This window comes from Harpia harpyja, chromosome 4, assembly GCF_026419915.1.
Source record: "Harpia harpyja isolate bHarHar1 chromosome 4, bHarHar1 primary haplotype, whole genome shotgun sequence".
NCBI classification, from domain to species: domain Eukaryota; kingdom Metazoa; phylum Chordata; class Aves; order Accipitriformes; family Accipitridae; genus Harpia; species Harpia harpyja.
The window spans coordinates 77,192,189-77,204,779 of NC_068943.1; the positions used below are offsets into that span (position 1 = coordinate 77,192,189).

The 12,591-nt window shown below is 35.7% G+C and overlaps 1 protein-coding gene across 9 annotated transcripts in view; it reads left to right on the top strand.

Moving 5' to 3' along the window:
- Nucleotides 1-12,591, top strand: part of QKI (QKI, KH domain containing RNA binding) — a 165,593-nt gene that overhangs the window by 81,731 nt on the left and 71,271 nt on the right. For 5 of the 9 annotated variants that reach the window (XR_008234804.1, XM_052784863.1, XM_052784864.1 and 2 more), the window contains exon 4: nt 8,913-8,967. The exons of the other annotated variants lie outside the window; for them this stretch is intronic. Coding sequence is in view for 4 of the 5 variants with exons in the window: in XM_052784863.1 (XP_052640823.1) it covers nt 8,913-8,967 (55 nt within the window). In the remaining variant the exon portion in view is untranslated. The remainder of the gene's footprint in view (nt 1-8,912; nt 8,968-12,591) is intronic. 9 annotated transcript variants of the gene reach the window in all.

Genomic DNA, 12,591 nt, shown 5'->3' on the forward strand with positions numbered 1-12,591 from the left:
CCTCATTTCACTGGTTTTTGAAATTTAATTACATTGCTTACATGTCAGAAAAAGAGGATTCTCTGAGTAGTAGCTATTTTTAGCATATCTAAACAGAAATAACAAGGATGAGTAAGGCAAGGAAGTTCATGTAGAAGAAAGACTTGGTAATCTGTGTGGATCTTTTGTTTCTTTCAGGTAGCAATGCTGAAGAATATTCTGAAATTGAAAATGTACAAAACACATTTCAAAATACATCAGTAGACAATAAGAAAAGGTATAGAAATGTTACAGTCACACTTAAATGCTTTTAATGTCATTCATCCAAAGAAATTAAGGGAATGGCTTGGTTGCTTTACTTATGAAGTTTCGAAGGTCTGTATTCAACAAGCTTGAACAGCTTTATTTTGGAGTGAAAGCTGAATGTTTGATGCTAGACTAATTTGACCAAAAGTATGAAACAGTAAGTGGAGAATGGAATAATCACTGTAACAGCTTTATAGTGTGTACATGAAATTCTTCTCAAAATCTCAGTGGATATGACAACGCATGGTAATCCAACTAGAACTTAAGAGCTTCAACTGTTAGGTAAATAGAGGTCACATGCAGAAAGTAAGATTGGTTGCCTACAATAATAAGGCACAATTAATAAAGTTTGTTCAGAAGGCGTATTGCACATACTGAATGGTTAGCAGTAATGACTACTCTTAGATATAACCTTAGAATTAAAAAAAAACCCCACAAACATTGCAGTTAAAACAGTACCTTAAAAGGCTTTGTGAGGTATGGAAAACTTGAAAGATTTTCTTGTTTTTTGAAAACCTAAACAGTGTCATTGTTAAAGAGCAGAAAGCTAGCTTTTATTTGGTAGTGGAACTTTGTAATCTCACAGGACCCAAGCAAACAGCAGTGAAAAATCAGGTTTAAAAAAAAAAGTTTTAATTGTGTGAATTTATCATGGCTTACAGAAAGAAAACTATAGAAAGCCTTGCATAGATGAGACCTCATAAATGGCATGTTCTTGAAATAGTCTGCTTTTCTTTTGAAGTAAATATTTTTCTGGGCATATTAAGTGATAGATTTAATGAAATTATGTAATTTTCACATGACTATTGATTACATTTTCTTTAGATAATTCGTAAAGTCAATAAATGTAAATTTGTTCCTACTCACCACACAATTCGCCTTTCATACAAAGTAAACAGTGATAAGCATTAAATAAGAATTTGATAAGGTGTTTTACGATCTGGCATTTTCAAGTGGAATGATCTCTGTCCATTCTTTAACTGTTTTTCCAATTTTCTTTCTTCTGCACTGTAAAAAAAAAAGTGGAATGTGAATTTGAGATGCATTTAGATTAGTAGAATTATTTCATGGCATAGCAGTGCTTCAATACAGTATTAGTATAACTGTGTTAGCTCATCCATGTAGGGTTAGGTTCTGCAGTGATTAGATAGCTTCCTGTGATCAGACATGCTCATTGAATAGTCATTTCACTTTATAGGTGAGTGTTGCAACCCATGCTGTCCAGTCACAAATAGTTTTTGTAATATTGAAGCTAGTTTGTTGAGGCTTCCTTATACTTTCAGGTATTTAGTATAAAATCCCAGCTCCAGATAAAGTTGAGGGCTATGTTCTTCCAGAACAAATAGTCTTAAATGGAGGTACTGTACTTTTTTTTCCTGTAAAGCAAAGATAATGAGCCTGTCAGATTTTTCTGTTTAAATGGTTCTGATTACATTTCTTAGACTTTGGTCACTTGGAAATAATTTACTAACATTTTTTTCAGCATTTTCTTTATTATGTATTTCAGTTAGATTTTGGATGAGCTATTTAATGTGTTTTCTTCTAAAGGAATTTCTAAAGGAATAATGTTGTGATATCCAGTTTTGAATAGGTATTAATCTTCTGTATTGTCACATAATCTCTACATGCAGATCTTTTTGCAGAGAGGAAAATTTCTGTGTTGAAATTTGCAGTGTTAAAATGTGGAAAAGTAAATGAACTTTTTCTCCTTTAGCAATTGCCTTTCCTAGACCCCTTTTTTGCACGAGCAGGCTTTCCCTTTATGTTTTTTTACTATTCTTCTAGGACTTGCAGTCACTTTTGGGGGGAATTCCAGTATATCTGGTTGCGCCCTAGAGTGAGGTTCCATTCAGTCTAAGACTGAATGGAAATTCTCTTTTCTAGTCTAACTTTTTTTTTTTCCATTTGAAAAATGCCACCTGGAATGAACAAATCGGGTAATTCTCTTCACTCACCCATCAACAATTTTTCCTGAATTTAATTTTTAAGTTGGACAAAAATGTTGTGTTAAGTCATACAGTTGTTCAAATAGCAAAAGCTTACTATCTTGGTAACGTTTGAGAAAAACTCTTCAAATTTCTTCTACAAAGAAGCTTTAGGACATGAAAAATCTAGAAGCTGAGAGTTGACTTTTAGCTCTCCAAATAGTCCTCCAGAAGAATACTCTTTGTTAAGCATCCTGGTGACAGGGGAGGGATACATGCCATGCGAGGAAAATTCAGACCTCTCTATTTCCCCCCATAATACAAGTTGAATGTACTTGTCATTTGAAATAAATATATATACACCTGCTAGACACGCTTTTTTCTCTCTGATGAAAACAATACTGTTGAAAGCATGTCATAAAACTTGTTTTTATTGCATACGTACACAATGAATCATAATTCCCAGCAGGCTCAGATCCTGCCTATGTAGGATCAGCAACTAAAAGACTGAAAATGTGACCAATATTTTATTTAAGGTTGGGACCTATAGAGTACGTCTCACATTTGCACTTCTACCTTTTAGCTGTGTAACAATGTACTTGCATGCATCTGGTACGTGAAGTATTCTCTCTACTGAGGTCATCCTGAGCACAACTATATAAGATTTTAAAGTAGATAGTGGCGATATTGATGTTCTTTATCCCTTCTCTCCCTTTTCTTAGCCATTTGGACAGTTGAGAGGAGAATGTGATTCTCCAAGGGGTAAAAATTCAAAATCTACTGTGAAAGAAAGTAAGGAGATTTTACCATTTAGCCGTTGGAATGTCTGTGCCTCAAAGCTAAGAATTTTTTAAAATCAGATTTTGAATGATTCTGAATTCTCTTCAAAAAAATGTGAAGAATCCATCAAAAAAAAACCCCCCAACTTTAATTCCATGTATTAGCAGAGTCAAGTTATGATGACCTTGGATATGCTCTAAACCAATTTGTAATGATTACTGTCAGAGCAGTTCTTTTTCTGTTGAAAAGTAATGGCCTATGATAGATTGGAGGCCAGATTAGATCATCCTGACGATTCCTTCTGGTCAAAGTCTCTGAAATGGGAAAAAAAAATGACTTGAGTTAAGCTTAAGTATAGAAAGAGGGATACCAGTAAGATGTATAGAATAAAATATCAATATAGTATAATGGAACACTTAATTTATCAAAGTTTTATATGAATGACAAAACTTTCATTCTCCATATATATATATCATAGAATAGAATCATAGAATCATAGAATCATTTCGGTTGGAAAAGACCTTCAAGATCATCGAGTCCAACCATTAACCATGCCCCCTAAACAATGCCCTGGAGTACCCTGTCCACTTGCTTTTTGAATACCTCCAGGGATGGTGAATCAACCACTTCCCTGGGCAGCCCATTCCAATGTTTGACAACCCTCTCAGTAAAAAAATTTTTCCTAACATCTAACCTAAATCTCCCTTGCCTCAACTTGAGGCCATTTCCTCTTGTCCTATCTCCAGACACCTGACAGAAGAGACCAACACCCACCTCACTACAACCCCCTTTCAGGTAGTTGTAGAGAGCGATAAGGTCTCCCCTCAGCCTCCTCTTTTCTAGACTGTATATGTATGTATATATAGTGTGTGTGTATACTGCTGAAGTATGTATCAACTCTACAATCAGGTTGATTTTAAGGGTTTTTTCCCTATATCCAGCTTAGTGCATCATTGACTTCATATGTATATTCCTATATGCTAAAATGAAAATAGTGTATTGGTGAGGATGAAGCTAAAATTTTGGGGCTCCAGTATGGTTTGGTTACATCTAATTTCAGAAAACTTAAATTTTAATTGCGTAGATTTTTTTGTTACACACACACATAGAGAGAGAGAGATATATATAAAGTTCTATTGCTTTAGTCATACTGTGACTAGGGCACTTCAATAGTAGGTAGTGCCTCATTAATCCTGAATTCAAGAAGAGTATTCAGCAACAAGTTTTAATGATTAGAGTACTGAGCTTTTGTTGTGTGTCTTGTTACTGCCCTTAGCTTAGGAAAACTTTATTTAAACAGGCTTAGCAGGGTTTTTGGAGATTTTGTTTGTTTGTTTTAAGAAAAGAAAAAGTATGTTCATTTGTGCAACAAATTTGAGGCTGCCTTCAAGGGTTTTTAAAGAGAAAAAAGGAAGCGAGGCATGATCTCACTAATAGGCAACAGGAAATGCAATTCTGTAGGGAGTTTGATGAGATGAACAAGAGCAGGCCTGAGAGATTAGGAGGAAACTGAGAACAAGGTTGTTAGTCTCCACAGAATAGTGACAACAGTAGCAGAAGGCATTTCTTTCCTAAACGTATTCATAAATGCTGATTTATCTGCGATTTTTACAAATATATTTTCTATGATGATAAACAGTTTCTTTCTTTCTGCGACTGGGAAAAGTGATTTTCATATGTATCAAACTAGATATTTTACCACTTTTTCGGATTCCAGTCTGTTCATGCTGTCTTCATACCAGGAGTTATAGCTATGTAATTACTTGGAGGTGGGAGTGAATATTAGGACTTGCAGAACTTGCAGAATGCATGGATTTCAGTATCCTGGGATGACTTAGCTAACAGGGCTGTGTATGGTTATCTACATACCACAAAAAAAAAAAAAAAAAAAAAAAAAGCTTTTCCCCTTACGGAAGGGAAACATTTGAAATGCACAAATGAAAAGCTCGATATGGAGCTGTGTATGAGTTATTTCTGTGCCTGGAGTTTCAGATGTTACGTGCTTATTCAGAGTTAATTCAGCTGTTCTTTGGACTCTCGGTGGATATATACAGTGCAAACTTTATTTCTTAGTTTAATTCTTTATTTTCTTAGTGCCTCTACTTATGTATTTATATTGGAAAAAGCTGTGTGCATGCCTGTGTTTTTGAAACTTTGTGTGTGGCATTTTTATGTACTATTTGATTATCAGATTTAAGAGTTTATTCGTTGATATCTTCAGAGTAAAGAATTGCAATAACACCTCCTGCCTAAGATGGGGCAGTATTTTAAAACTTTAATAGTAAGTTAACCTGCATGTTGTATTATGTTAGAGAAAGCTGTTAAAACAGTTTATATATATTTAAGTGCCCAAATAAAAACACTTCACATCTCACTTTCAGACACCTCATGTCTCAAAGATGGCAGCTTTTATTTTTAAGTCCTTTGTTCATCCATTGGTTTGTCTGTGTGTTTTATCCTGTTGATCTGTTTTAACTTCTTCATAGATGAGCTACATCTACTTTTTACTTTGCATACAGTGCAACTGCAGTGTATCGCTTTCTTGCCTTGTGGAGCTTGAGTGCTGGTGTGTTAAATAGTTGTATACTGTCTACTAAGTCAGTTGAGTCGCTAAAATTTTATTGCAGTTGGTTTCAGACTTTATTATCCCCATTATGAGAACGTGATGTCCTACTTACAAAAGTGGGATACATCTTATTAACCCTGTGTGCAGGGTAGGGATTGGGGGTAGAACAGGGAGAGCATGGAGGTTATACTGTGTATGCTTGGCTGAGCATGACTTGCACTGAGCACTTTGTTTTCACTCTTGTTGTGTATTACTGTAGTTTGTTAAATAGTTAAAACATGCTTTACTAAGAGGAAAAAAAAACCCCTATCAGCAACTTTTTCTGATAATTTTTTCTGACTTTTCTGAGCACCTGTTAGTGAAGGTGCCTTTTCCTGTGAGACCATATGGTTTTGCGTATATGGCCTGGGCATTGTTTGTAAATTATAGCAGAAGATAAATTTATTTGATTACTGCGTGTTACTGTGGAGAGTAGCATTGAAACAGGTAGTTGGGATACTTTGATTTAATTCTCAGTTCTTTTGAAAAGTCTTTTAGTCACTCTTTTAGTCACTTCTGTTCCATAACATTTAAATGGGATTTAATGCTTTGTATGAAAACGTTGCGTAGGTAGGAGTGTATCAAGATAAATAATTGCATGGATAGGATAAATTGCGTAGTAAAAAAGGTATTAAAAACATTAGGAAAAAAAGTAAGATTTTTTTTGTGTGTGTGTCATTGGTATGTTTGGTAATCTTAAAGTGAATTCGACACAATATAAATACACTTTTCTTTAAGTGGGAGGTAAATGGGTATTGAAATAACTACAGATGTCCTTAAATCAGAATTTAATTCAAAGGGTCTTTACTTGCTTTTTCGTCAAATTATGCAGGATTGAAGAGGCTTGCACACTCTTAAGCAGAGTAATGCCTGAGCTCTGTAAGTTAATCACATTAGTAGTCCTCAAAGGACAAAATCTTCTTGCTATCAGAAATTATTGAAGGTTTTCTGAGTGTGGTATGGCACCATGTTTGGATTGATCTAATGGTCAGTTCCCCGTTAAAAGCCTTAGGACATCTGTTCCCACTGTTTCATGTGCATCCTCAGGAGTCAGTTGAGTTTGCGAGTTTCTCAGATTGGCCCCTGCACAATTGTCTAAGCAGCAAGGGCAGCTCAGGGGAAGTAGCAGTCAGGATCCCAATTTTCAGTGGTAGCTCGTTGTTAAATAAACTTAACTTGCAGAGTTAAACTTCACCTTCACATTCCATGATATCAGATACACGAGTGTCTGCATTAAAACATTAAAATGTTTTTACTTTAACTTCTAGTTTGCTATTTCACCATTAATTTCACCCACTAAAGTAAGAAGTTTTTGATGAAAAGGATCCTTGTTCAACAGAAAGGAGAAAACAGTATAATTTTGTGAATTCTTTCTTCATAGCTTTGAAACAAGAATCTTGTGTGTGATCCTGGCATCTTATGCTCTGTAGACCTCTAAGTTACTCTTTTGAACTAAACTTGATTTTTCTTAATTTTGACTTATTTTCTAATACTTTATTTTCAGTATTTTAAAGAAAGATGAAATATTTCTGTTTTTAAATTTTTTTTTTTTTAATTCCATTCTCTGCTTATAGTTCATCTGTGGAAGGATACCCCCCCCCTCCCCCAAAAAAACCCCAAAACCACCAACCAACCATACAAAGAAAAAAAACCCAAACCCCCAAAAAACAAAACTCCCCAAAGCTACAATCAAAAAAAACCCACAAAAAACCCAAACCAACAAAAACCCAAACCAAAACAAACCACCTTTGAATTATGCCACTGGAGCATTTAATTGAGTGCCAGTACTGTTTGAATCTGTGCCTGCTGCTTGTTGCAACTGGTGAAGTACCATTCTAATTGCTGGTAATATAGAGAGAGCTAAGTTGAGGAATAAATGTAGAATAACGATGGCCAGGTCTTTGGCCTACCCTTGTGCAGAATTCACATTATCTGAGTAAGTTGCTTAAGCCAGTGCTGTCCCTGAAAGAAATACTTATTAAACTATACCTTGTGTCACCAGGTGTTTCTATCCGGGTGTATAAAAGTAAAATACTCTTTTGTCAGAGAAGGGTGTTGAGTCTGTCTGATGCTGGTTTAGCATTTCAGCAAGATCACATTCCATGTGTGTAATGATGTGGAACTTCAGCCAGTTCCCTGATTTGACTTAACTTAAAACATTGACTACAACCCTGCACTGGTTGTGCGTTGTTTATCTGTGATACATAATTTAAAGACAACGTAACTTCTCGTAATAGTAAGTGTGTACTTTAATGTACTTCAGATATATTTTTCTTATCTTTAGGCATCCTGCTTTTTTTTTTTCTTGATGATTGCATGTTTTTCAAAAGCAATATTTTTAACTTCCCTATGTGCCAGAAAAATTGGACTTTCCTCTTTCATATATAGTGATTACATAGTTGAAGCGTGGGTGGAAAGAATAGAGAAGGGGCTTTAAACTGTCTTTTGAATGGATTACATGGTACCATACCATCTCGCTGTTACGGTTGCCCAACAGCAATGGGTATTAGTTAAAATAAACTATACTTTTTGCTCATAAGCTATCCTCTTTGCTCATTTGGATCTAGTATGAATATGACTTTAAACTTTATTTTTTCCTTTTTAAATTAGCTTCATGCTAGCAGATGAAATGCACTATTTTTTAGAAAAAACACTGCAACAGCTTTTATATTCTGATAACTGCATCACTATAGCATCCATACAAACTGTCTTACAGCCATGTTAGTAGTGGAAGAGCAAGTCATGTTTGTTTCCCTTTTATAGCTAGCCAGCTCATGTTTTTTTCCACACTTTCCCATTTGCAAAGAACTTCTAAAAATTGTTTTTCTACTTATTGTGCTATTTTGAAACATAAAAAGGCCCTGAAAAGGACTTGAGCTTTTTTTCTGATTGCTTTTTATCTTAAAATTTTAAAATACAACTTCAATCAAATTTCTAACTGATTTTTTTTTTAGCATGTATAATTTCATAAACCTGTATAAATCACCAGTAGTGATAGTGCAGGAATACTTAACTCTGGAAAGGGATTTTGTTATTTGTCACTCAAATGAAGAACTTGAAAGAGGTGGGGGTAGGGGAAGAAAACTAAAGTTTGTTCTTTTTTCTGTGACTTAGCTTCTGTTGATTCTTGCATTGTTTTCCCTTAATTAGGTTGTCTTGTGGCTTCTTAAGATTTCAATCTCAAGGGTAAACAAGAAGCAAGAAGTTGTGTCCCTCGCAGGATAAAATAAAACCCCTAATTCCAATTCTTCATGCCTCTCTTAAACATCTTAAAGAAGCAAAATAGGGCACAAGCCCAATTTTTTTTTGCTTTTCAGGTCTCCTTTAAGAGCAGAGACAGCCATGATCCAGCAGTTTTGGAGGTAGAGGCAAGTAAATGTTTTACTTCTTGTAAACATTCCAGTGAGTTTTTGCAAATGGCCTATAATTTGAGGAGACCCTGGTTGAAAAAGAATCTCACCCCCCCGCTTCCCTAAATGGTGAATTTGCTTCGTATGCTTAATGTGAAGAAAATGATATTTAAGCTTTTATTGATTATTGACAGGCTTCACATCAGTTACGTGCTCTTGCAATACCTAACTGGTGTAAAAATATACAAGTTTAATATTAGTAAGGTTTTTGTGATAATAGTTGTTGAAGTTTTTTCTTTTGAACCTATCTTCAAAATGTCAATTGTGTTGGGTGGTTCATCATAGTGATTTTCTTTTTTTTCTTTTTTTTTCTTTTTTTTTTTTTTTAAGTGGCTAATATTTGCTACCTCCAACTGCTGGTGTTCAAATCAGAGTATTCTCACTAAGGGCAGTTCAGCAACCTCTTATGTACTGGGTCTAAACATGTAATTATTTCTATGCTGGGGACATTTCTGAGAGCTCATGTTGAGTTTCTCCTGAAGGTATCACTTGTGTTCTTAAATTAGTATTTTTGCTCTTTTCTGAAGGCTGTATTGGAGATGCAGGAAGCAACTATCCATCTTTATTGCTGAAGTTTTAAAAATCAGTCAGCCTCTGAGTGCTACTGCTCATCAGGAAATTTGAGTCCTTCAGGTATCTCAGGCTGCAGTTCCAGGGCTGGCTGCTCTTAGGACAACTTAAGTCAACACTTGCTGTTCAGTACCACTTGCACAGCCCTGGCTAGGCATACTTTCTCCCTTCCTTGTGGCAGTTACTGGTGATTTAAATGACTATGATGACGTGCTTCAGTGCTAAGCCAGTTGAAAACTAAATCTGGAAACTTCCTGTTCCTTTTGAGAACCATAAACAGCATCGCAAGCACTTTAGTACATCAAGGTAGGACTAGCAGCGCCGATTTAGAATAGCTTAAACTGTTGTGGGACTACAGGCTTTAGGCAAAGTGCACTAATTGTTCTTAAATTAGTTGAGCTGGATGACTGTGGCTTCTTGGTATGCTGTGGGGACGATGCTTTTTACATCTTCAGACGATAAATGTAGGGTTTTTAGACACAAAATATGGAAAATACAGGCTTGAAATACCTGTTCTCTCTGCCACTAATGAACTTTTTGCTGTGTTTAATTTTCTTATTCAAAGATGCAGACGCTTGAAACAGCAGAATTTTTTGACTGTGAATGACACTTAGATGGGTGCTAACTGGGAAGTGAAGTTGTGAAACTGTATACTTGGGTTTTACTTCTTTGAAATAGCAGAGCTCTTTTTTGGGAGGGGCTGGAATTTTTCAGTGTTTTTGGCGTCTTTTTCATGTGTGAAAGTAGTGAAGTTCATTTATGACACATCTGGATGAATTCTTAATTTATAATACAGTGCAAAAATTAAAATGTAATTGCAGATACTTGGAGATATTTTGTTGGCAGCCTACAATTGTAACATGGAGAATACTAATGACAAGTAGTGTGCTGACACTGTTAATTCTTACCATGTTTCTTTGAATGCTTTGTAAAGAACCTTCTTCAAACCTATTCAGTTAGGAAACTAGTTATTTTTTTGGACCTTCCTCTTCCTTATCATCAATAAAAAGAGACAGTTTGCATCATTTGTAACAGTACAGGATTACATGTATTTGGTACAGTTTTGCTCTACTTCTCTTCTGGGAGGTGGGGGGAAATGTGCTGTTCCAGGTTAGGGGGCTACAATGGGGACAGGAAAGAAACTAGATTTTGGGTAGCTATTGTGAGAGTATATTTCAGTGGGATAAAAAATTTTGCTAGTTAATAAGCTGTATTGACCCAAATTAATACCTGTGCCAGTTTGAGAAGGGAGAGGAGGGGAAAAAGAAAGCAGCCAGGTCAGGAAGTAGGAGAGCAGCACCTGTCAGTTGGCAGTAAATTTGTCATCTGTTGGAAAGGCATTTTGAACAAAGGGATTATGCATGTGCTTTCCTGAAGAGTAGGAAACATTTAGAATGAAGGAAGCCACCTTTCTTTTAGCTATTTCTCTAGGATACGAGCAGACCGTGTAATTATTTTTGTCCTCAGTTCATGCACAATGCCGTCTTATTTTCTAAGATGGATGAAACCATTGTAGAACGTAAGAAAGGCATGCACATAATGACCTTTTCTCCCCAGCCTTACCATCTTACTTCAACTTCTGTTATTCAGAAGTGTATTAATTTAAACTGTAAAACTTTGGTTGGATTTTTGTGGGGGCAGATAAGCATGCAATCTAAAACCGTATATAATGGACATTTTAACAAAACAAGTTTGAAACTTGTCTTCTAAAGAGTAGAAGCAGTTAATTTTTTTAATAACTTTTTGCATGTTTCTGATAATGTACTGGAATCTATTAAAAATTACTCACTTTAAATGTCTTCAGACTTGGTTAACTCAGCAAGGATTTACTTTGCTTCTGTGGCTTCATACTGTAATGACATTCTGTTTGGTTCTTTTAATATGTCCAGTATTTATTAATGATATTTCTCTCTTCGTTAATATCTTTGTTTAGCTGAGGGAAATTGCTAGATCTACCCATGCTTTTCTTTGGGCACTGTGTTGGAAAAGCAGAACTTGAAATTTTGCAAAATTAAATAAGTCTTAATTTTTCATATTACGGTAACTAGCAGTGGAGCTGTGATAATTTGTTTAATTGTAGTTTTTATTCAGTTTGCGTGCTCAGTTTTACTCAAAATCTTGCAAATTAAAATGTCAGCACATTCACTGTTTAATGAGTTTTTTTAAAAATTACATTCCTTTGGTGAACGTTTTTGTACATTTTACCAAAATCTGTGGGATTCAAAAAGTTCATGTGAAACTGGATGCTTTTTGGAAGGATGATGATGTCTCCTAAACAGCAGTTGTAGGACTGCTAATTGAATGTGATCTGGAAGGATGCATATCTAGACATTCTCTCTGAAGACCAGTATGCATGTATGCAATGTAAATATGGTGATATTTAACTTTGTATTAAAATTATGAATAGCTTTCACTTTCTTTTGTGTTTATGTAATGACTAAGGGGTTTATTACACTTTATTTTCAAGTTTAAAAATTATCAGAAATATTTTTTCATAATTACTCCTTTACAGAAATGTTACTTCAATAATTTCAATTAAAATTACTTTTTCCTATTAAATATTTTCACAAGGTGTTGTCATAGTTTCAGCCCAGCCGGTAACAAAGCACTACGCAGCCGCTTGCTCACTGCCCCCCCCCCCCCCCCCCCCCCCCCCAGCCACAGTGGGATGAGGAGAGAATATAAAGAAACGCTCGTGGGTCGAGATAAGGACAGGGAGGGATCACTCGCCACTTATGGTCGCGGGCAAAAGACAGGCTCAACTTGGGGAAAAAAAACAAAATCAATTTAACCTGTTACCAATCAAATCAGAGCAGGATAATGAGAAGTAAAACCAAATATCAAAACACCTTCCCCCCACCCCTCCCTTCTCAGCTCAACTCCACTCCCGATTTCTCCACCTCCTTCCCCCACAGCAGTACAGAGGGATGGGGAATGGCAGTTGGGGTCAGTTCATCACACCTTGTCTCTGCTGCTCCTTCCTCCTCAGGGGGAGGACTCCTCACTTGTCCCCTGC